The sequence below is a fragment of the Bombus huntii genome, chromosome 4, assembly GCF_024542735.1.
Source record: "Bombus huntii isolate Logan2020A chromosome 4, iyBomHunt1.1, whole genome shotgun sequence".
NCBI lineage: Eukaryota > Metazoa > Arthropoda > Insecta > Hymenoptera > Apidae > Bombus > Bombus huntii.
Window position 1 is genome coordinate 11151313 of NC_066241.1, and position 24095 is coordinate 11175407.

Sequence of the window (24095 nt, forward strand, 5' to 3'; positions counted from 1 at the left end):
ATTATAACTATTAAATTACGCGACTAACTAATTAGAGAATTATCCTTAAACTTAAAGTAATAAATACAATTCATTCATTTACTTTTATTTATCTTTTTTAATTACGAAAATTAAATAATTTACAATTTTTAAGAAACAATGAGTTATTATAGTCTATATTATAATGTATAAATGATACTTTAATCTTTCTAATCTTGACGCACATTGATCTTTCAAATTACGAAGCTATCGAGTCTTTTTACTTGAAGATCGATTATAACATCCATCATAAATTTTAATACCACTATTAATATAGAGTATTATAGAGTGTCAAAAATGAATTTTATTCTTGTGTATTATTAAATACACAAAAACTCAATTCCAAAAATGTATTGACAATCCTTAAAATACATTCATATTTAATAAATCGATCTTCTTTGAATAGTCTTATAGAATGTAACTGCCCAAATTGTATAGAGGAAGAAAAATTCTTAGGATGTTATAGGTATGCAAATACATTCAGATGCATAGAGATACAAATTATTTAATATTTTTTATACAAGATGTCAAATCGTTGGACAATTTACACATCTGCACAATAATTATATTATCAGGATACGATACAAACATCTTCAAGAAGTCAATAGGTGTCGCAGTAAATCTTGCGTTCATCTAATACCTTTCTATGTCGATAATCTATGACGTACATTGAAAATCGTATACTTCCACGATCGGAATCTATAGTTACACGGGATATTCGAAAATAATCTATCACGATTATCACAATGTTATTCTACGACTTTGGATCGGTATTGATTTGCAAAAAAGTAACTGCAAAATTAAACTTTGCCTTGTAATTCAAAGCCAAATTTTTGTTCTTATTGCATCGTATTGTACTCATCACGGAGATCAAAGCCTTAAAGGAACCATCGATCGCAACTCAACTTTATTTGTAATGCGTTTACATTTTGCAGTCACATGTAGGAATAGCACCTGTTATCGCACGTACATACGCCAGATGCATCTTTACATATCCTATATCTTCCTTTCTTTTTCTCTTTCTTTTCTTCTCGTTATTTACATTCTATATTTCGGCCAATTTTCTACCCAATATTACGCATTGACTTTAGGCAATAAAAACTATATTTAATCCGATATTCTAATTATTTAACGGATGTAACTCATCTAACCAAACTATGAACGATATCTTTCACGACTCCTAAAAGCCATTTGTGTCAGAACTGGCGAACGAGCAAGCCACAGATGAGAAGCAAGTCTGCATCCTATTCACCATGATCCAATCATTTCATTCAAAAATTGATAGATTGGTTGACTAGTGTGAGATGGAGAATTATCATCGACCGACCTACCAATTTTTTCATCATCTAAATTTAAGGCGCAATTTTGCTCAGAAACTTGGCCGGGATATAGAAATGTGAGTCCGGTTGCTTAGATAGCAAGAAAGGAAGAATAGAAGATATGGGATTTATAATCGTGGTTTTGGGGCATTTACGTGCGACACTAAATGCTATTTCCTTTGTATTTGACTGCAAAATGTAAATATTATTATTACATATAAAATAAGTTCGAAAGCTAATGGAACTTTAATATTTTTTTTCCAAGAGGACAGTTGAGTTACGAACCTTGTTCCTCTGAAATTTGTTATCCTCATCAGAAGAATACGATGCAATAAGAAAAATTGTGACCTTGAATTTTAAGACGAGGGCCATTCTTGTGGCTATTTTTTTTTTGCAGATCTTTATCGATCCAGAGACGTAGAATAACACTATGATGCTCGTGACAAATCATTCTTTCCTGTGACATTACGTCGATAAGTTTCCATAATTTTGTTACGATTCTATTGCTATTCATCCGGATGAAAACTTTCACTGGGAATTCTGTCATTTGCAATTAGTCTCTTCCATTTATGGACCTACAATTTGGCATATGAGATAATTCTAACTTTTCAAAATTGTATTATTTGAAAATCTTCGGCTGAGACAATTGAAACATCCTTCATTATCAGTGAGAGGTAGAGGTCCGAGTAGTGGAGGATGAAGCTCGTGGTGGGGATGGAGACGCGAAGGATAGAGATAGAGAGGCGAATAAAAGATAGAAAAAGAGAGCGAAAGACAGAAACTAAAGTAATAGAACCGATGCCGAAGCAGAATGAAACCCACGTGGTATCTAACGTCTTGAAACAGTTAAAAATAAAGCACGCATATTTGCAGTAGATTATTAATAAACACATTGGTTGTTCTTCACATTTCTAATAAAGGATACATCGCAGAGGAGAAAGATAAAGAGCGTAACGTTTAATTCCCTTATTTCATTGACACGATTGGTCATAGTCGTAAATCTATTCTTTTTTAATTCTTTTCGAAAGATTATCATTGGTCAAATCAGCGATTAACCTCTTCTTTCGTGTTGTATAGCGACAGCATCCAGTTTTATTTATTTTTAAAGCAGTAGTAGGTGGCGTGGGTATCGGGCATCTGATTTGTCAAACTAAAGCTCACCAGGCAACTAACAAAGAAAAATATACAACACATATGTATATGTAGTCTCTGTAGAAGTCGCTCATCAGGCGATAAGATTAAAGGAAATGCCTACCCGGATCTAGCAATTTCACTGTTCTTCTTCTGATATCTTGCGTTCTATTTATTTGGTTTGCGAATCTAAGGAAATAAGAATGAACGAAGGGCGGTTCATTAGAGCACATAATGATCGAGGTTACTTTATGGAACTTGTTATTTAATTGTTCAAGCAGCGCTTGTTGACACATTTATCGAGTGTTTTTCTTGAAAGTTCTAGGACAACGTCGAATAATAATCTCAATATCCATTTTATCCCACAATAACAGTATTCCTAACTTCCACAGATGATTTACGTTCTTTATCCTTATTTTACGATTTATATCCTCATGTTTATAAATTATTATCGTGTATGGTATGATAAACTGATTAATGATGTTTTAACGTGTACTTATACCTACAGATTATAATTATTTATCATTCGTACTATTATTTATCTTTTGAAACACGCGAAAGGAAAACTTCCATTTAATTGATTTACAACTGCAAGTAAATCATTGTAACTTCCATGATTAACTGATTAATGTCTGCAATCACAAGTAAACGGTCATATATCGTTCGACTCACTGCATAATTAAACCATCCAGATAAACATTGATTCTCTATTAATCTTTCTACGTTACACACGAATCGAATCACCAGGTGCACACATCAATTTTTAATACCATCAATATTTACGGCGATAAATTTGACTGCGTTACTATCGACCGTGGTTGAATTGAATTAAATTAAATTGTACCGTTTTATCGATGGTAAGACTATAACAAAAATTGCGATAAAAAATTAATTCAAGTATAAAACATGATTGAAGAATTTTTATACTACAATCTTGCTCTTATTTTAACAAACAAACTTCTACTGTTTCAAGAAAATATTTCGTACAAAGTTGAAACGAGGAAATCGCGCACATCAATAATAATTTTCTCATACTTCGCCCAAACTTGAATCATTTTTTTTTACTAGAAACACACGATTACGATCGACAGAACGCAACAAGATTAGTTCTGCTCTTTTCGTGTCTATGTGACCCAAACCAGATTAGATATTAGACATTCCAATAAAGCATATTATAAAAATATGGATTGTTCTTAAATATTCTTAGTATTCAATATCTGCGTACTCCACGCTTCTTATAAATAAAGTATCCAAAAAAAAAAAAAAAAAAAGAAGGAAGATCTGAGACACGAACGTGAAAAAGAAACGAGGAGAACAGCAGGGTTAAAGAATCTGAGAAGAGTATCTTCAAGTTCTTTGATTTTTGCCGATGGCTTGTGTTATCGAGCGGGAAAATTCACGGTAATCAATCGTTGGGCGCCTAAAACGTGGCTGCATTAACGTAGCAAAGAATTACGAAAGGTAAAGTGTTTTTTAAGGTAAACCGGCACGTTTCACTTTGTAGATGCCGGTGTTGAGTAGGCTTGGTAAAGGTACATACTCGAGCCGCATCGTCGCTCGTCCGAATCATGCCGTGAGTGACCAGTAAACGAAATGGCAACGAGTACTCTGTGTGCCGTGTACGTGGTATGATGCTATATAAATAATACTTGGCGCGAACCCTGATCAGTCGAGTTGCGGCGGCCGTACCTGTCGCAACACACAATAATGCATCGTACCATAACAAACTGAAACCGGTTGTCCTTTTTCACATCTTTCGCTGCTTCGCGTTCTCATTTACCTTAACCTTGTTCCGTACTTGCGTCGTGCGACTCTTATATATATATATATACATATATTTCTATTTTATTCTTTTTGACGCACCGCATCCAGGTGATATACTTCGTGTGTCTCTCTTTCCCTCTTTGTCTCTTCACCTTATTTCTCGGTGTGTACAGAAGAAGTGACCCACCAGAATGTCGCACGACAATTTCGGATTTACCTCGAGTACGGTGAGTGACACTATTTATATTTACTTTGCTCTCCTTGCTTATGTTTATCTTGTTTACGTAGGATGCTCGCACTAAATACATCGATTACGCACTGATATGCTTTGTCCTCCACGATATATGGATCGTTCTTTTTTAGCGGGGATTTATATTCAGATTGTATCGATATATAGTATAGGAAATTGTTAAAGGTCGATTAGGCGAATTGGCATTACTTTTAACTATGCCATGTGATGTACATTTTTTCGAGACAATTGATATTTAAATCGTGGGTAGGGATAGAACAGAGATCTGTTATCCGCTGGGTGAATTGGCGGTATGATTCAATTCTTGTTTCATTCGATCCTTTTATCATTTGTATATCTGTGTTAATTAATGTCTAGGTGAGTAGAAATGGACGTATTCGCTATAGATATATTAATATGACACATGTAATTCGATTGTAGTTCGATTACTTTCATTTCAGTTTGGGAAATTTTATTTTTCTATGGAGTATGAAGATTGTTTTCGTCTCGTCAATCTAATTGTTTAAAAATTGTACGATATACTGTGCTCAATATGAGTGACGTGTTTCACGTTTATTTCTTCTCTTCCTCTTTAGTAAAACTTTTCTTTGGGAGAATAAAATTGGAATACGTTTTACATAACGAAATTTGTCATTTTATAAAATACGAAGAAAATATGTTTGTTGAATTATTTTAAAATTATATAGGTATACTTGTCAGAATTTTCAATCGTAAATAAATACTTTAGGAAAAACGTGATATTTTCATCATAATTTGTCGCTATAATATTTTTCTTCTCCACAAGTATTAAAATTATCGTTCATTAATAAAAACAACATTTATTTTGTACTTCGTTCCAAATAATTTAATATACAATTCTATGATAATTTCTGCAATTTCACGTTCTAATCTATCTCGATTATAATAAAAATTGACTAATTTATGCGCTCCTGCTGTAGTATTTCAAGATTCTGTTTTTTCAAATACATCTAAAATATACAAAAATATGCGAAAGAAGGTTATACAAAAAAAGATTAACATCAATTGAATATTCAAAATTCACCAAATACTGTAGACTTTTAGAAATTTTTTTTAGAAATGTAGAAATTTTTCATCTTTCACATTCAAACAAGCAATAATACTAACGAAATGTTACTATACATGAAGTTAAAAATGTTTCGTATTAATATAGTATATCGTTAGAGAAAATTAGTAAAACTATTAAAATATTCATTATGAGCCACTGCGTATTCGATTCCGCGGTTGCTATTAATCGAATGATCTCGAATATCATCGAAAAGGGAAAGTTCTTGTCTGAATGAAAAATTATCCACATCGAAGGACAATATTGACCAGAACTATGTGACGTCAATGCTCGCAATACGCAGAGGAAATTCGTGATTTAAATTGAAGCAAGTTTTTTATGCTCGAGATCGGATCGAATTCCTCGACAAGTTTTTTTCTCCCGAGATTTCAGTCATTAGGATGTGAAATTCGATTGGAACTGTGAACCGCTTTTGTCGAACGGTCAGTGAAACTGTGTCCTTCGTATCGAGATTACTATACTTTTTTATTCCTTTTTTTTTGCGAGTTCCAATCTTCTTTTTGCGATTTATTAGATTTGTAGTTCCTGAACGAGAAAAAATTAAATAATTTCAGCCTGAAATCGACCGATCTCATCGTGACTTATAACTTCTTCATTTGCAACAGTTGGTGGTTGATACTATATTGTCAAGGAACCTTTTTTAGTATTACTTTCACTTTCTTTCTATGATTGTAATCGGTTTTACTGTTTGAAGATCGAATTTTTGTTTAAATTATGTCTAAAGATTCCGAATTTATTTGTTATTAATTTAGTAACATTTTGATGTTCTAAAATAAAAAATTACGACTAAGACTAAGGAAGGTTTCTAAATATAAAAAGAATCTTTCTTCTAAAAATGTTGAAAATTTAAGATTTCTTTATCCAAGTAAAATTGTGAATTAATTATTACTTAATTAATTAACCAATTACACGATGTTACCGATATTTCTTCTGATAATAAAAAAGGGAAAAGTTTTTAACTCAAATATGACGAAACAAATGAATACTACTAGACAGACAAAAATGAAATGAATATTATTTATTGATCGGAAATATGCTTATTCACGTTGAACCAATTTCTTCGATTCAACAATTCACGTTATCACAGGTAATCGTTAGGATGATAAGTAAAAATTCGGTAATCCCGTAAATAGATCAGTGAACCTTATCCAAACAGAGGTCGTTACATTGTTGCACACATAGACGCGTGAATAAAAAAATTTATGTTAAGAATCGATAATCCCCGTGTTGATATTGTGGATTTAGGTATTAATGTGAGCAATTGGAATCATTGACAATAAGACGTTTGTGATATTTGAATTCGTTCTAATAACTGTAATATATATATATATATATATATATATACATATAATTTGTGGAATTCAAATATCAGGGCACTTTTGCGCAATTCAACCAATATGTAAATAAAATCTTTCAAATTACGAATCATCCGATTATTATACTATTTCGCTTAATACCGTAAAATTCTAATTAACGATAAAAAATTAAATATATGAACACCTAGAGATAGAATAGTTCAAGTAATTTCATAATAAGAAAAATGTCTAATGTTGGAATATCTGAAAATTAAAAAAACTGATAATTCGTGTAATTTCGTAATCTGGAAGCTCTTAATATGAGAAGATCGGGGGCTCGAAAATCGGAAGACATTATCTAAGAATCAAAATTGAGGTTAATCTACGAACCGACAAATGTCATTGTATCATTCCCTCGTTAGAATTTTGCTTACCTCTATCTGATTCATAGCGTGCAAATCGTATACTTACGTACTTGACGTGTCGTTTTCCTTGAAGCGATTCGACAGCTTTTAGCAGGAGAATCGAGGAAAAATGGTTTCTGTCCTCTGGGAATCGACCTTAGTACCGTATCTCTGAGAGAGAAAAAAAATTATTGCCCTCAATAACAATACTGGCCGCGATATCAAATGTTTGTTACACTGATTACTCAGCTCCGTCATTTGGACTTGTTCGTCTTGTTTTCGTAGATCGTATTACCTGATAAGGGGGAGATCGTTCGAATGGAACTTTTTTAGGGAATGTTCCTATGATAATAACAGTTACGTGAGAAACTTAGAAATTTTCTCGCCGAGGTAAAGCAGTTGATCAAACGATTATTACAGATTGCATGTGAATTTTGTCGAGGCGTTAATATTCGATAGTAGGCGTTTTAAACGCAATTTTTCATTCGATTAGGTTTGCTACGACGACGAGAGGACATCAAATTTCGCCTATCGTAATAATAGTGATTTATTAGAAGAGAAATGAAATTTTGATAGCAAATTTTGAATGCGGATTTTTATGCATTTATGTAAATTTAGAGATAAATAAATTTAGAATAAATAAAAATATACGAAATATCCAAAGTAGGGTAAGACAAAACGAATCTTCACGTAAGTTTCATCTTCTTGGTTGTGCCCACAACTAAATATAAATTTGCATAAAAATTCGCCGTCTAAATATTACCATCGATCATCGATGACACGATTATTATTTGCCAGAATTCAAATATTTGTCTTGGATTTTCTAATGAAAAGTACACACATAGCGACACTATGTCGTTATGAGAGAATAAAAATAAATGATAGCGATTTCAAGTAGAGTCGTGGTCTATTTGCATGCTTCCATTGATCAAAGTTTTATGAACTGAACTTCCAAAGGAATTGACGCCTTAAACTTTAAGTGAAACTTAAGTGAACTTGTTAAAGGTTATACACACAGGAATTGATAGTAGCTATTTACTTCTGTATGTTTGTATATATGTAAGACAATTGAACACCGGATAGGCGGCTAACTCGTTGCTTCATGATCGTTTCTGTAACTATTTTATTGACATTCTTGTCAGATGCGACACATTGATAATTTGTATTCAGTGATCCTTATGAAGAATTGAAATTAACGTTTACATAACAATGTAGCCTGTGCTTCTGTTGCATCGAAATATAATGTATAATTCATGTTACGAATGTGATTCGATGTTATAAAGCTAATAAATTTTATTATCCAGATACTATATATAATAATACTGTTCGTAGATGCTATAATAATTATCATTTCACACAGTGTATATAAATTTATTAAATGACAATCCATTAAGGACCAAGCAGAGGGATAAAGCGTAAAAACGAATTCGAAAGTCTGAATATTCAGATCTTTGAAAATTCGAAAGTCTGGTACTTTGGAATTCTGAAGATTCGATGCTGCGTTAATTTAATTTGTCGATATAAATTATTTCAAGTAGTTGAATCGAACCAACAAATCTAACTGCAACCAAGATGTACATATTTAATAGAAGCAGTGATTCTAGAATGACTATGTCTATACGTAACTTTACACACGTGTAAGAGGAACAGTGAACGATGTATTTATCAATATTCTAAATGATATAACAGTATAACAATATGATTGGCGCCAAGGTAATTATAATAGATATTAACTTAGGTTCCACGAATACCGAAGTATGGCGAAAAGCATTAAAGTTATTTGAAGAGCTTGGTCTATTTATTTCGCCTACCCCACTTAGTTATCGATCTCGAAGTCGATCTATCCGCCAATGAGATTCAAATTACATATTGCGTAGATGTTTCCTAACCTATACCAAGTATGAGCACATGATTGAAAATATTCCGCTAGTTTTCGAACGGATTGATGTTAGTCATGGAAATGTACAAGTAACAAATTTTATCATAGCACTGTCAATATTTGTACATGGCAGCTTCTCGTTTCGTCGATTTAATACATATTTTGTTCTGGTGTAATGTTTGTTTTACATTCAGGAGGTTAGACTCGATGATTTCGTAATGGAGGAATTTATACGCTTATTTTAATTTCAACGAGATGTCTCCAATTATCATTGGATTGCGCAGAAAGAATCGAACCTTTAAGATTCCAAATGCTCAATTACTAGATAACGAATATTTAAACATTTATTTGTAAAAGATTGACAAATGTGCAGGATGCACGTAATATGCAGAAATTCGCAAAATATTCAAAGTAAGTCGTTCATTGTAATATTTAGCGAGTAGAGCACAATTTTTATTTAGTTGTATTTAGTTCTATTTAATATTTAACGAGTGGACTATATTTTTATTTAGTTATTTTTAGTTCCATTTAAAATCTAGCGGATGGATCAAACGTGATTCCATTTAGTTCCATCTAGTCCCAAAAATATAAAATTGCACAAACATCTGCAATCTATTAATTACGATGATTTGTATATAAAATTTCTATATAAAATATAGTTACTAATATTAAGGAAAATAATTTCTTTATTGAGGAAGGTTCCCTTATAATCTATTAATTGTTTCATTTTTTATTTCATTCTAGCGTTATGCAATAATTTTTTATACACCGGTTAATGAATTCTATCTGAATAGAAATTCTAAATGATAAGAAAAAGTAATAGGATTAAAATCATTCATTGATAAACAAAGACGACCTTGTATTTGAGAATGTCCTTACATTCCTACACGCTTAATAATTCAATTGTTTTGTGTAAATAACAGGAATTATTATCTACGCGTGATAACAGGTAAAAAGTTTATACGACTCATCTGTCTATGCGCGTGTGTTTATTCGTATTATGATTTCTGTCGCATTATAACAGGATATTAATAAGCTTGAATTTATTTTGGTTTACTTTACGTTGCGAGTTTCACAAGTTCACTTATTGTAGAATGTAATATTTATTTGATAATTGTTGCGTAATTATCGGAGTACACGGTTTTAAGAGAAAGGAAGGATTGTTTTAAAGGCAAATGTTGATTCTGCGATTAGGCAAATACGTAGTTATTAGCGTGGGTAGTTGATTAGGAATTAACAAGGTGTTCGCATTTAGGTAGCGTATCACGTAGCATACTAAACAGAAGATTTGACGAGAGTTCAACTGAGGCAGTGTACTTAAGCAACGGATTAAAAGTAACGAGATCCGATGTTTAATAAATTTTGAAGATTCGATAAGTCGGGTAAGAAAATATGAAAATGTAGAAATTTGAAATTTAAGAATATCGAGAATTTCACATTTCGGGATTTTATAAACTCAAAGGTTTTTATAACTTTGAAAGTTTGATGGTTCGAAAATTTGATTGGTTTAAACGTTCGGTATCGCAAAAATTTGAAAGCTAACAAATTCAAAAGCATCAGACTTTAATAACTTGATAATTTAAAGAGCTAATTATGATCGATGGTCTATTGTACTTAACATTATTTCTTGAGCCTTATGTGACATATTACACGATCTTCAACAGCACATCGGCGACGATGCAATAAACAAAAATTATTATCAGTAAATTTCTAGTCACGTTTCTGTGAGACGTAAGTATCTTTTTGGCTGAGAATCATCCAATATTCGCGCAGCTTCGAAAGATGTTAATCGATATAGAAATTAATGAGGAACATGTGCGTTTGGCTTCATCGTATTTTCCTAAAAAGGAACGGCGTAACTGGTCGATCAGCAACCGTGAAATAACTTTCTATTTAGTTGGCCAATAAATTCACCTGTTTCCCCGATGCGCGTACGGTTTACACAGTTATTTGCAAAAGGTGCCATCGATAACGTTTTTGTTGGATAATAAGTCGCTTAACTTGTGGCCACATAACTTAAACAAACGGTATCATAAATCAATATGAACTTTCTTTTATCTCATTTTAGATTATATTTCTCAGAACAAGAAAACGTTAGAGTTTTCCTTAATTGTTTCAAAAATTGAAAAATTTAGTACTTTAGCGATGGCGCCGTATGCTATCAAGGATTATTTTATAGATAGACAGATAAATAACTTTATTTTGCTATCTTTCTACCTTGAAAACGTAATTGGCACTTGATTGTTCATACAATATCAATGTACATATACGTCAATACATTTTAAGGATAATTACAATACTTAAAATAATTAACATATACGCGAGCCTTATTCAACGATTCAAGGATTAGTTTATATTTTAGATTATATGTTTTAGAATCGAATAGACTATTAAAATATTTTTCAAATAACGCTTTAACAACTGATTACTGTGATTAACGTATCTATAAATCAATAGGGATTATTTCATTTTATTCTAGATAATATTTCATAGAACTGCAAAATACTTGAATCTTTTTAAAATAGCATAGGAATCGATAGATGTAGAGTTTCTGAAGTTTGTTATTCTATATAATTCTCAATGTTAAACTGAATGTAATATTTAATTTTAAAGGGTAGAATTTTGTAAACTCCAAGTTTAAACGTTTCTTGGAATTCATTAGAGAACATTTCTACTTAACATTCGATATTGAATTAAATAAAAGTATTAAATTTCAAAGACTAAAATTTACAAAACCTTATGTTCAATACTAAATTCCAGAGAAAATTGTTCGGCCCACTAACATACGTACAGATACTAAACGAAATAGCGAGCACCAAGGAAAGTAGAATTGCCCAGAATAGTACGGACACGTAACTTCAATGATCTACACATGTGCAAAAATGTAATACGTAGAAAACGATGTTCCACATTGCAAAATCAAGCAATTTTTTTAAGTTGCATAAAAAAAGAAACGAAGTGATTCACTCAATGATAAGACATTTAAATTGTTTCAGAAGGAACATTCATTATCGCTCAAAGTTTCCTACAACGAATTATGTCAAGAAACGTACGCTTTATTTTCGTAAACAAGGAAATGTTCTCTGTGAAAAACACGGAAGTCGGTTCTATTCTTTATTCGTAGAATTCTATACAAGCCTAAATGTAAAATTGTATGGAGCAGCGTGATTGGTGTAACGAGATTTCCGGTCGACTCCGTGTCCCACCGATTAGTCGGTGCTAAATTGCTGGATATCCTCCTCCCGCATTTCTCGCTAATCTCCTTAAAAACTGGCATAACGTGTCAGTTTCAACACGATATCTTACGCGCCATAACGATGCGATGCCTGTCTTTGGCACAAGATGGATTACTTGGAGATAGGTCGATAATCTGCGAATATCTCCCGATCGTGATTTAATTCGAAAGACGAGGGACTCTATTTTCTATGGAATTTTTTACCGAACTCATGAATCAGATTGATCATCGATTCTGATATTTAAACGTCCTATAGATGTATATCATCACACCGTTGTATTATTTTATTAGAAGTTTTATCTTAGAATTTCTGTTGACGCCTGAACGAAACAAACATTTATATTTTCTTTTCTTTTCGTTAGATATTTTTTCACATTATTATTCTTTAAAATTTATTCAGAAATTTCTCATTATTTATTCTCCCTCTGTGTGATAAATAAATTAAATCTATAGTAGTAATTCGTTTGTTCTTTGAGAATGAAGAATAAAATTAAGAAATTTACAAGTAGAATGGCTTTTGACACATTTGTGTAATGAGAGACAAATAAAACGACATTATTTACGATAATTGAATTACAAATTACGTACGTAATATTCCACATACACGACAAATGTTTATTAATATTAAATACAGAAATGAACGATCAATATTTGTGTGTTAATGTTTATTTCAAAATTATCTTAATTAATTGCATAATTCGAATCATCTCAAATTAGGAATGATTGATTATCGTGTTTCCCTTGAAACACGATAATTAATTAAAAAGCAGCCCGAATATAGTGCCGAGAATCTCGCATTAGCTTATATTTTTGAATAATTAATAATTTGTACTTTATTCCTTGATATTTCTCAGAGTCATGCAGGAATTATACAATTGTAATCATTACAGATATTAATTTCCTAATCTTTAATAACCAGATTTTCGATCGATCCATCCATCACATCTCCTAGTCCAGTTTTTTCTTATCCAAGAATTAATTATTTTATCAAATTGTTTCACGTTTAATCTCTAAAATTTACAACACTGTGATTTCGATACCAATAAATTAGATATCATCGAGATAACTTTATATCATACGAACAAAATGTTTAACGTTGTTTCCGTAGTTCTTAATTGCTTTATTATCGAGCTTTTTACATTTCGAGAAAAACTAATTTTTTTTTATCAGTCGTCAACAGTAGGAACATATTTTCCAGATAGTTTTATAAAGAAACAATGTGGAAATTCATGTTTGTATGAGCAACATTTTATCTGAAGAAATGGAGCATTTATGATGTTGATCATCATACAAAATACATGAAACGTTATAAAAAAAAAAAAAATGTAAAATATCCAAAATAAAACGCTCGCTATAATAAATATCTAGCTGAAAGAACAAATATCTATTCAAGTTGCATTTCCTTAGTTGGACTTGTAGAAAGGCGCACAGCTCTAATGGAAATATGAAGTTGTATAAATATCCTCGGTCTATTAATTATGATATCGCTATAATATTATATTATATAACATATGAGTACTATTATTAAACTTCGTATTTCTGTACAATTGATATATTTATGAACAGAAATAAAGAAATAGAATCGAAATAGGAAACTTGTCTCATCTACTGAATATTGTAACGTGCATTTTACTCTGCATATTTTATGTATTTTTTTTCGTATCACGCGTATTTTGTAAATTTGTACACCTTGGGATTTTTCATAAATTGTAATTTATCGGAAGCTATAATGATAATTCTGCGCGATATGAAGCGTGAAACAGTGAGAAGGAACGTCGTGCTGTAAATTCGATTTTTCATCCAATTAGACTTTGCTCCTGTTAGGAAATAAATTACAAATGATGAAATTGAGCGTAATCCAGTTAACAATGGCTGCTTAAAGCAACGAGACGAGCAAGCTTATTTCAACTTGAGACTTGTTTCAACAGAATGATAATGGCGATGCAGCTTTCGATGACTTTAAACGAAAAAAGCAGGTATCAAAGGCTTAAGCGATTCATTTATTCACTAACTCGTGTTAATTGCCGGCTGTCAAATGAAAAGAAAGATCGATCCAAGTTTAATGAAATTCTTAATTCCGGTCGAATATGACGATAACGTGGCTTCATCGATCCAGTTTCATTCGCTTACTTTGATTAAACTCTTTTTAATTACCGGTTGGAACGTACATTATCTTGTAAACGATCTTTATCGTGCAATTAGGAGGAACTAAATCCGTAGAAAAACATGTTCCACGTATTAGTTCTCGAATGTTTCATTTTATGGATATGATAATTTGGTGATGTGGGACAGTGAAACTATTGCTGAATGTTTAGTTATGTTTATTTACATTAAAGCTATTAAACTTTAATAAGTATGTTATAATTAATCAGAATTAAAATATGTATATATATATACATATATGTGTGTGATTACAATTTTATTTCAATGAAAGTAAACGTTATTGTTATCAAAAATATGTATGTAATATCATAAGATTATAATACGTGGTACATAATAATAGTGATATTTCAAGTGGCAAATATCACTTTATTTTTATGAAAAACTAGCTAATGAGATGCTATCAGCAAAACTATAAGAAAGACATAAAATTCAATTAAAAATAAGAGTATCTCAAACAAATATGTTAAAATTCTTTGTTTAAGTAACCAGTATCTTTCCTTATCAGGATAATACCGATTAACTATTAATCAAATAATAATATCTTATCGGCATCTTCTACATCAGCATGTTATACTGGTACAAACACAAGAACGTGTATGATGTACTTCTATGTAAGTACATCACAAAAAAAAAAAAAAAAAAAAAAAGAAAAAAGAACACCTTCGAGCAATTTTGAAGTTACAATCTTTTTATTTACAGATTTTAAAGACAAATTGTTTTAAGAGTTTAGTCGAGCAGTATGTTTATTGAAGTAATAACATCCTAATTCTCTGATTCGACAGAATAAATCGTTGTTGAGCAATTTACGTTCTCTGGATTATTCACGTGTCGTTTGTGTCATCAAAAGATTTTTAAGATTTCCTCGATACTTCCTCCTTCTTTCCCTCTTCTTTTTTTTGCTTTATTAAATATTCTTGTAATTAGCATGTAATTTCAATGATTCGGACGTATATCACTTCGACAGCTGCGATTAATTTTAAACAGACTCACGTAGGTTATTCGTGTTTCATGGGAAGATTCACCGTTTTCTTGATCGTTATCTGACAAATGGATGTTATTTTTTTTATATAAATTCAGATCGTCAAACAATTTGACGATTAGAAAATTTTCTGTGGAATTTTTCAAGTATTTCAATATTGATATTTCCTTTGTTTATTTCGATATTTTAATTATATTACAGTTTTATCTCTATTTATTTATATCTCGAACTACAGGCTTCTCTTTAGCTTTATTTCCTTTAATGTAGTCACATATGTAGAGGTCTATCTCTTTCTTTTGGTTCAATCAGTAAATCAACATATGTACGAAAATATCATTGGAATTCCCAAAGAACGAACTACCGTAGTTAAATTTGAATAATCTTGGTAAAAATATTGCGAACTCTTGATCGCTCAGGTGCCAATGTTAATCGATAAAAATAGTGAGAAATAAACATTTGTGCTGAGAAAACAAACAAGAAAATTCCATACACAAGAGGTGAAACATTTCCATTGTTCCTATTAAAAGTAGGTCAACGAATGGTAATAAAATGAATGGTAACAATTAATACTCAATCTATTTATTGTCAATATGTGAACAATGGTAACTTAATTCGTGCCACGTTCGTAGTTAACAGCTCTCAATGACGTTGAAATGTCATTGGAAATCGTTAATCGACGAAGCGCAACGCTAGTTACATTATGTATCGGGTAAAGCACCGATCAACTATATTAATACTTGTTCCATTCATTCTTCATACGATTATTTAATGATATATCTGTATTATCTGCTTCTTCTTACAACACCATTGATTTATTCTTATGTCAGTTTAACGGTGCCTTGAACAATATCCGTCTCGAATTCTTCCGCGATGCCAGTATCGTCATTCGTATCGACGTCGATGAACGATCGGATCGTTAATCAAATTCAGCTTCTGGTTTTCGTAGAAGCGACCATGAGAAAAGTCGATATGACGTGCAGCAACTCTGAGAAAGCTGTATAATTTGATTTGTCGTAAATATACGAGTATCTCGCATATCTTTATTCGATCCTACGTATTTATGACGTGTGTAATTAATTTTAATTTGATTGTAAACGATTATCTTTTAATAATTAATATCTTTGAACATTTCAGCTGGTTTGTGATATTTCTTGAAACGTTATCGTTTCGGGAACGTTCCTTCTATCAGAACGATATTAATCTATTTAGCGACGAATTTATTAAAATCAGAGGGACAGAGAGTCGTTCATTATTTTTCCTCGACAAAGTAAATATAAATAAGATATTAGTTGTGTTATTGTATTTCTTGAAATTACACGTCGTACGAAGAATAGAATATTTATTCAAATTTTTATTTCTTCAGATTATATCTCATATGAAGGAACATACGCTAATTTTTATATTAATATATTTTTCATTTTTATATTACATTTATATCCTTTGAAATTACGCTTAATATAAAAATAGAATATTTATTTGCATTATTACGTCTTTCGAAATCATTTTTCATCAGCGTTTTATGAAAAACAGAATATTTGTTCGGATTTTTGTCTCTCTTCGAATCATCCTTAAATTAATGAAAAATTTAGAGGAACGCATCATATATACTAGAAAAATGACACTGTCGACTATAAGTATTAGGACAGTTACTGTAATTTGATATAAGTAACATTTTCCCCATTGCTTTTATTTTTTTACTTATTTTATTATAAATCTATTATTCCTATCGTATTATATATGACTTTTAACATAAAGCAAATAAAGTGAAATTTGTTAGAATTCTTCGCTAAACACAACAGACAGATATTTATGATCAACAGTATATATCAGAAGCTAAGAACGAGCTTGCTTTGTCAGCAAATCAGTGAATAGGGACGTTCTTGGTCAGACACGTATAGCTATCTTTTGTGACTTCAGTGATGCGACAATATCTCCTATCTGACGTTCAAGGAATATCTATCTACGTAGGAAAAATTTGATTTTTCGTATCGTTAATACGACCTAAGCCCTTAGTCTAATCTATAAAATATATCTTTTTTTTTTTTTTTTTTTTTAAAGAAGAATCCCGTGATTCTTCAGTGTAATAAAACTTTTTTCATAATTACATTCTTATCGTTGAATCTCTTCAAGTGTTTCTTATTGCAAAGTACTACTTTGGAATATTTTGCGAAGAATATTTTGATTTTTAAAACGCATAAATATTTCAACAGAATATTACATATAATATTAGATAATCTGCAAATATCGTATATCGGAATTATGTTAAATAAAAAGAAAAGAATATAATATAAGATAATAATATATGATAATAATGCATAAATCTTGTCTTGTTTTATCGATACCGTGTTAGTCTGATACAATGACGTTTTGTCATGCAGAGTAATTGTTTATCAAATATATATACATAATGAGCAATTATAGTTAAATAGCCACTTCGACTGAGTCAGTTGGAAATATCTGTATTAAATAATTATAATTGAAACTAGTAAAGCTTATTTAACACATTTCAACATTCTCTTCAATTTTTGAATACACAGTAATACGTTTTTTACATATGTAATTTAATTGAATTCAGTGTTAAATTATATTTACATTAATTTTTACATTAATTCTTGTATTAATTTTAATTTATTTTATATTAATTGATGAATTCGTCAACAAATTATGAATTTCAAAATATTGATAATACCGATATCGAGTTAACTTGCCATTTCGAATGTTATGGATGTTATCAGTAATTAAGATTACATGTAGTTTCCACTTCAGCAGAATTCATGCAAAGATTTCGATTGCACAATGAACAACAAGTAGGTAATCTATTATCGAGGAATCTCTTTTTATCTTAAGACCATAATCCTATACTTACAGCGTCTCACTGTCTATTCGTTAATCGAAACTGTGACGTAAAGAAGTAGGAAAAATATTTATCTAACAAGCCGATTATTATCAATTAAATTACACTCCTTTCTTAAAAATTTCCTAAGATTGCGTAGTATCGGCAATGTCAAATATCGGAGAATTGAAAGGTAATGAATAATAAAATGAAAAGTAAACGATATGTCAAAGAAGAAAGGAAAAAGGAAGATCAAGAAAATGAAAAAATTAGGAAATAAAAAGGGTAAGTTCAGAGGAAAGCAAATATCAAACTATCAATATAAAGAGATATAAAAATAAGAAAATTCTAAACAAATTAACTAGAAATTCAAATATCAAACAAGTAATTAACAAGATTGCAAATAAGCATGTATACTATGTAAAAAAGAAATATTAAATATCAAAGCATACAAGAAAATATAAAAAAGGAAAATTTTGAACAAGAAATCTATAAACTAAAATATTAAAAAAATACAGGGGAAACAAAACAAACAACAACTTGAGACAAGGTAAAATTAAGAAAAATCTGTTATTGATAGTGCAAGGTGTTTGTTTGCAGGAATATCTTGCTGTTTTTTTTTGCCGGATAAGCGATAACGGGCAGTCATGTCATAATCGTTTAGGATCAGGGACCATCGAGCAATCGATGTAAACGGAAATTTCCACGGGAGACCGCGAAATGTGGCCATCTGCGAAACTTGGAAATATTTATTGGTACGAGTTCGCGGTACCCTTTTGGTCATTTCCATCGTGCTTATGTTACACAACGCGATTATGCATTTGCAAATGTACAGCATCGTGGAAAAGTTTTAAACAATGCAATGACACTACTTGGAATTAATTTTACATTGTTTCAACTTCTTGTTTGCCTGATCTTCCTTATATTTTTTAATATTTTTAAATATTTATTAGTTTTTACGTTCCTTTTCCAATTTTTTTTCTTTGTGTCCTTTGATATTAATTTTTCCTTAGATTCGCTTCTCCATTTTCTACTTTGTTAATCTTCTTTATCGTTTCTCTAGTCTTGCAAATATTAAGAGGTTTTGCTAATTTCTTTGAAACTTCTCGTTTGATGTTTGATATTTGCCTTTCTTTAGAGACTTACCTTTTCATTTCCTACTTTTACAATTTTCTTTATTATTCTTCTGCTATTTGCGAAATTGGATACTAACAATATTTGTTAATTCAAGTAACAATATTACAAGCTGTAATAATCCATCTGCTTTATTTGAAGTTATAAAATAAAATTGATTCTCTGATAATGACAAAATATTTTATATAGTACATATTTTGTATATTTTCAATTTCTATATGTTTGCAGAAATAAATCTTTGGATTTTCGTTTTTTTTAAATTTTTTATAGCAAATAAAATTATTATGAATGTTATATACAGTGGAGTACAATAAAATGTCTAAACAATAACAATGACAATAATAAGATAAAATACACTGTAGTTGAAAAAAAAAGAGATATAATCGACACGAACAATTGAATTACGTATGCATATAATATAGACGAGTGTTATTCATACAATAAGAAATGTTCAGTGCATTGAAGTTAGTATTACTATAGTGTATTTATTATAATATGAATTTTAAACTTTCTTTTGTCCTGTATAGTCAACACACTGTATGATTGAAATGTTTTGCATGTTAGCGTATGTCGTTATACTATCAAGAAGCATAATCAAGAATCCTGATCAGCTATAAAGAACTATTTTCTGTGATTCATCAAAGATGGTAGATGATCTTGGTCGATGTCAGTAACGCCGTTTAGCTCTATCTATATAACCTTCTTTCATAATAGATCATTCTTGAAGTCGATCATCACTTGGTTGAGACATTATTCGAGACGTACAATGAGTAACCTTGAACAGCAATAATTTGCATAGTACGATTAGGTCCGAGTCGAAGATATCTGTCGAAAGCTCTTGTCGAAATTTTTCGTTTATTATAATTTCTTAATAACTTGAGAAATATGAATCAATACGTTATTATTACATCGTTTATTGTTATAGTGTTCTATTATTATTATTATGAAATGATAAAAATGTAAAATATTCTGTCAATAATATAATACGTGATTCTTTTTTTTTTAAATAACTTCGAAATTTTCTGATATCGCGGTTTCTTAAATTTATTGAAACTTTTCAATAATTCCTTTTTCTTACTAATTTTTAATGAAACGATATTCTACTATGAAATAATCTTTTTAATGCTTTCAAAATTTGTCAATAATTTTGATTTCTTAAATTTCTTTAAATTTCAAACTTACTATAATAAATTGTCAATTTTCTGCATTGCTGTCTTTTTCTCTTCTTTTTTTTTTTTTTTTAACCAATCTATTTCTTGACTAATATGTCGATTAGGAATAAAAAGGAAGCAGTGACATAATACTGTTAGACGTCGATTATGGTTCAGTGTTGTGAGAAACATACAGATTTCAATGTGTCGTGTTTTCTTCCAATATACGTATGGAGTATTGTTTAGGGCTTAGATAATGGAAAGTTTGTGGACCTTTTGCAATCATATTTTTCGTTTATTTTCACCTGATTTTCTACATTCTTTTATTTCTCTTATTGTGTTTTCTATCTGAGATGTATCAGGCAATGGAATAGTTTCTGGAGTATCTGTTTCAGAATATCGAATGTTTTTCGACAGTCTGGAACATCAGTACAAATTGCCTCGAAAATGACTTTGTTGACTTTTCCAAGTAACCACCACAGTGAATTAAATTAACATATCGATATAATATTTCTTTCGAATAACAACTTTGGCGACAAGAATTTTACTTCTCACTCGCGCAATAATTAATCGTTTCAACAATGAACTTTATTATTCTCTTTTTCATTATTCTGTTTCCGTAACATTCGAATTCAGGCGAAAAAAGAAGACAGATTCTTCAGACAGAAAAATTTTTCTCCGAAGATATAATTTTAAAGCGTAAGAGCGTCCTTGGAAAATTGTATAATACAACTAAAAAATAACAAAGTTACAACAATGTATCTAATTGGAATTTTAAAACTCGATCAACCGAATATTTTTGCATTGTACCAGGAATATTATAAAAATTGTCCTTCGAATAATCAAACAACGTCTGCATCGATCTTTTAATTCGCTCGAACAATTGCAAATGTCAACGTATTATGTCACTCGCAATTCCGATAAAATCAAGTTTATTCCTCGTAAACGTGCAAGATATTATTTTCACGAGAGAAAAAAAAAAGAAAGAAAAAGAGAGATATCATCGTAGGACTCACCGCGCGTTCCACGAAGGCAGACTAAACGCAAAATTATGCACGTTTGATGTGCTTATTATCGAAGAATATTGAGGTTGATCGATTTGTAATGTATGAAAGTCACGTTTATCGTTTCGTGCAATCGTTATTCATCGTGATGGGCCGTGAATTACGAAACGACGAAGATTCTCGTAAAAATCCGTGTAAATCCGTGTTCGGATTGTAAACACCGGAAAACGACGTTTCTTGATTCTTATCGACGAGATGTAATCCCCGTTGACAGCAGATTTGTTTCGTTGCGGCCAGTTGCACGGTCAGATAATTTGTTGGTAATCTTAGAGGTGTTATTTCTACAGGGTGTGGCGTGTAACTGGAATCGCTTCGATTACTGTGCAAATAACGATGTTAACGAAAAATATTGCAGAACGGAAAAGTTAAATGATTTCCAGAGGAACATAGTTTATCGCGATTAACTTTTTTATAGGAGGATGCGTAGAGGATATACGAAGATCGGGATTGTTTTTTTAAAACATACTTGTTTCCTTGTGTATAGATTCTTCGAGATATTCTGTGTCAGGTAAAATCAATAATTTGTGCGATTTTTATATGAAACATCTCGCTTTTTTAATTAAAATATCTCACTACTTATTCATGTTTTTTATATATTGTATCTTAATATTTTTTATATTTGAAGAATATTTAAAAAGATTATATTTTAAAAAATAAATTTTTTATTTGATTTGATCTTCGTATGTTCTCTATCCTCCTTGAAAAAAAAAGCTAATCACACCAAATTAAAATTATTATTTACGCAGTAATCGTTCCAGTATGTGCGCCACACTGTACGCGAGAACAGTGGCTTATTGTAGCATTCATATAGTTAATTATGTTAAATTATACGTATTTAATAGTAGCTATGTATGTATGTACTTTTATATGATTACAAAGGCTTGATATTACGAAGGCGAAATTACAGGATCTGATGGAAAGACATTTTTTAATTTTCTACGTTAACATTATTCTCATAAATATTAATCATAATAATTCGTCATAGAATCCATACTTAATGAATAATTTCTTTGTGTTTTAGGATGCTTTGGACACTAAAGGATGGTCATCCAAGAACAACCAAAATGGGTATGTTCACGATATTATTATTAAATAACAAATTTACTTTCAAATTTAAATAGACAGATAAAATAATAAAAAAAATGTTGGTCTTCTAATTGCAAAACGTATCAGTGATTAAAATACCGATTCTAAAGAACGTTAAATATTAAAAAGAACTGTTGATCGTAGAAAATATTGTACGCTAGAAGGAAATATTAATGACAAATAGACTGCAAAATTTTCATGTAAATTCATACTTTGCGAAGTCAATTCAATTTGATTCAATTAATCTCGTTGATTCCAGTTACGACCACAAGTCCAACATCTATGTTATGGAGCTCGAGGAGAAGAAGAAAAGCGTGCAGGAGTACGAAGAGGACTACGATCCTTACGTTCACAGAAATGTTACCCATCCAACTACGTAAGTATCTGTTAATTTCCCTTCTTTTTATCCATTTATTTATCCATACACTTCATTCGTTTACGTTCTATCTCATTTTCTTCTTCTGTTCCTTCTATACAGGGTGTCCTGCAGCATGTCGGGGAACCGATGGATTCTGCACGCGAAAACAATAAAAATGGTTCATATAAACATATGCCCTATTTAACCTCGCGAATTATAGCGAATTTTATATTGGAGTAATTCCATTGAAAGACGACAGTAGTCAGATTAATTTTACCTTCTTATCCATAAACGAGATTTCCAGAAAATTCCAGCAATAAGAAGAAAAAAAAGGAGAGAATAAGATGATAAAGAAACGTCTCTACTAATCTTGTGCTGGGATGCAAAGAGGTCACTTTGAACACATCTCGTGAAGATATGCAAATGCAGTTCGTTCGAGAGGAAACTCGTTATAACTCGAAAACAAAGTCGAATAGGCAATATGTTTATATGAACTGATTTTATTGTCGATTTTATTGATTTTATCGACACCTTGTATATTTCTTTCTTCTTCCTTTCTAATATTATTATTTTATTTAATTTCAACTTCACAGATTCCCGGAAATGGTACCGACTTTACAACATTTTTCCAAACTCGCGCTTTCTTCGTCTCTTTCGCGCTTGTTTTAACACATACAAAGTTCATAAAACTGGCTTTACTCTTGTACTTCTTCTTTCCAATAAATTCACGCAAATCGAACTTGATCAGGACGGATAGATCGGTTCTAAACGAAGAAAGAGGAAATAGAGGAGAGGAAAAATGTAAGTCGATATCGTTCGGTAGATTAACGCAATCGCCTGCATTTGCATAATGTCGAACGCGGTGCGCATTCGAAACGACGACGTTTCGTTTATTCTGACCGCGTTTCTCTGGATACAAATTACGCGGTAATTTATTGCGGCGATTAG

The 24095-nt window shown here is 30.9% G+C and overlaps 2 protein-coding genes across 3 annotated transcripts in view; one reads left to right on the forward strand and one right to left on the reverse strand.

The window, feature by feature from the left end:
* LOC126865154 (lysophospholipase D GDPD1-like) overlaps positions 1-24095 on the reverse strand; it is a 54831-nt gene that overhangs the window by 8681 nt on the left and 22055 nt on the right. The window lies entirely within an intron of this gene.
* Positions 3893-24095, forward strand: part of LOC126865142 (proton-coupled amino acid transporter-like protein CG1139) — a 41043-nt gene continuing 20840 nt past the window's right edge. The window contains exons 1-3 of one of the 2 annotated variants that reach the window (XM_050617306.1): positions 3893-4459; positions 22725-22771; positions 23049-23165. In XM_050617306.1, coding sequence (XP_050473263.1) covers positions 4424-4459; positions 22725-22771; positions 23049-23165 — 200 coding nt within the window. In that variant the 5' untranslated portion in view covers positions 3893-4423. Of the gene's footprint in view, positions 4460-4667; positions 4840-22724; positions 22772-23048; positions 23166-24095 lie in introns of those variants that run through there. The other variant, XM_050617307.1, reaches the window with a different exon arrangement.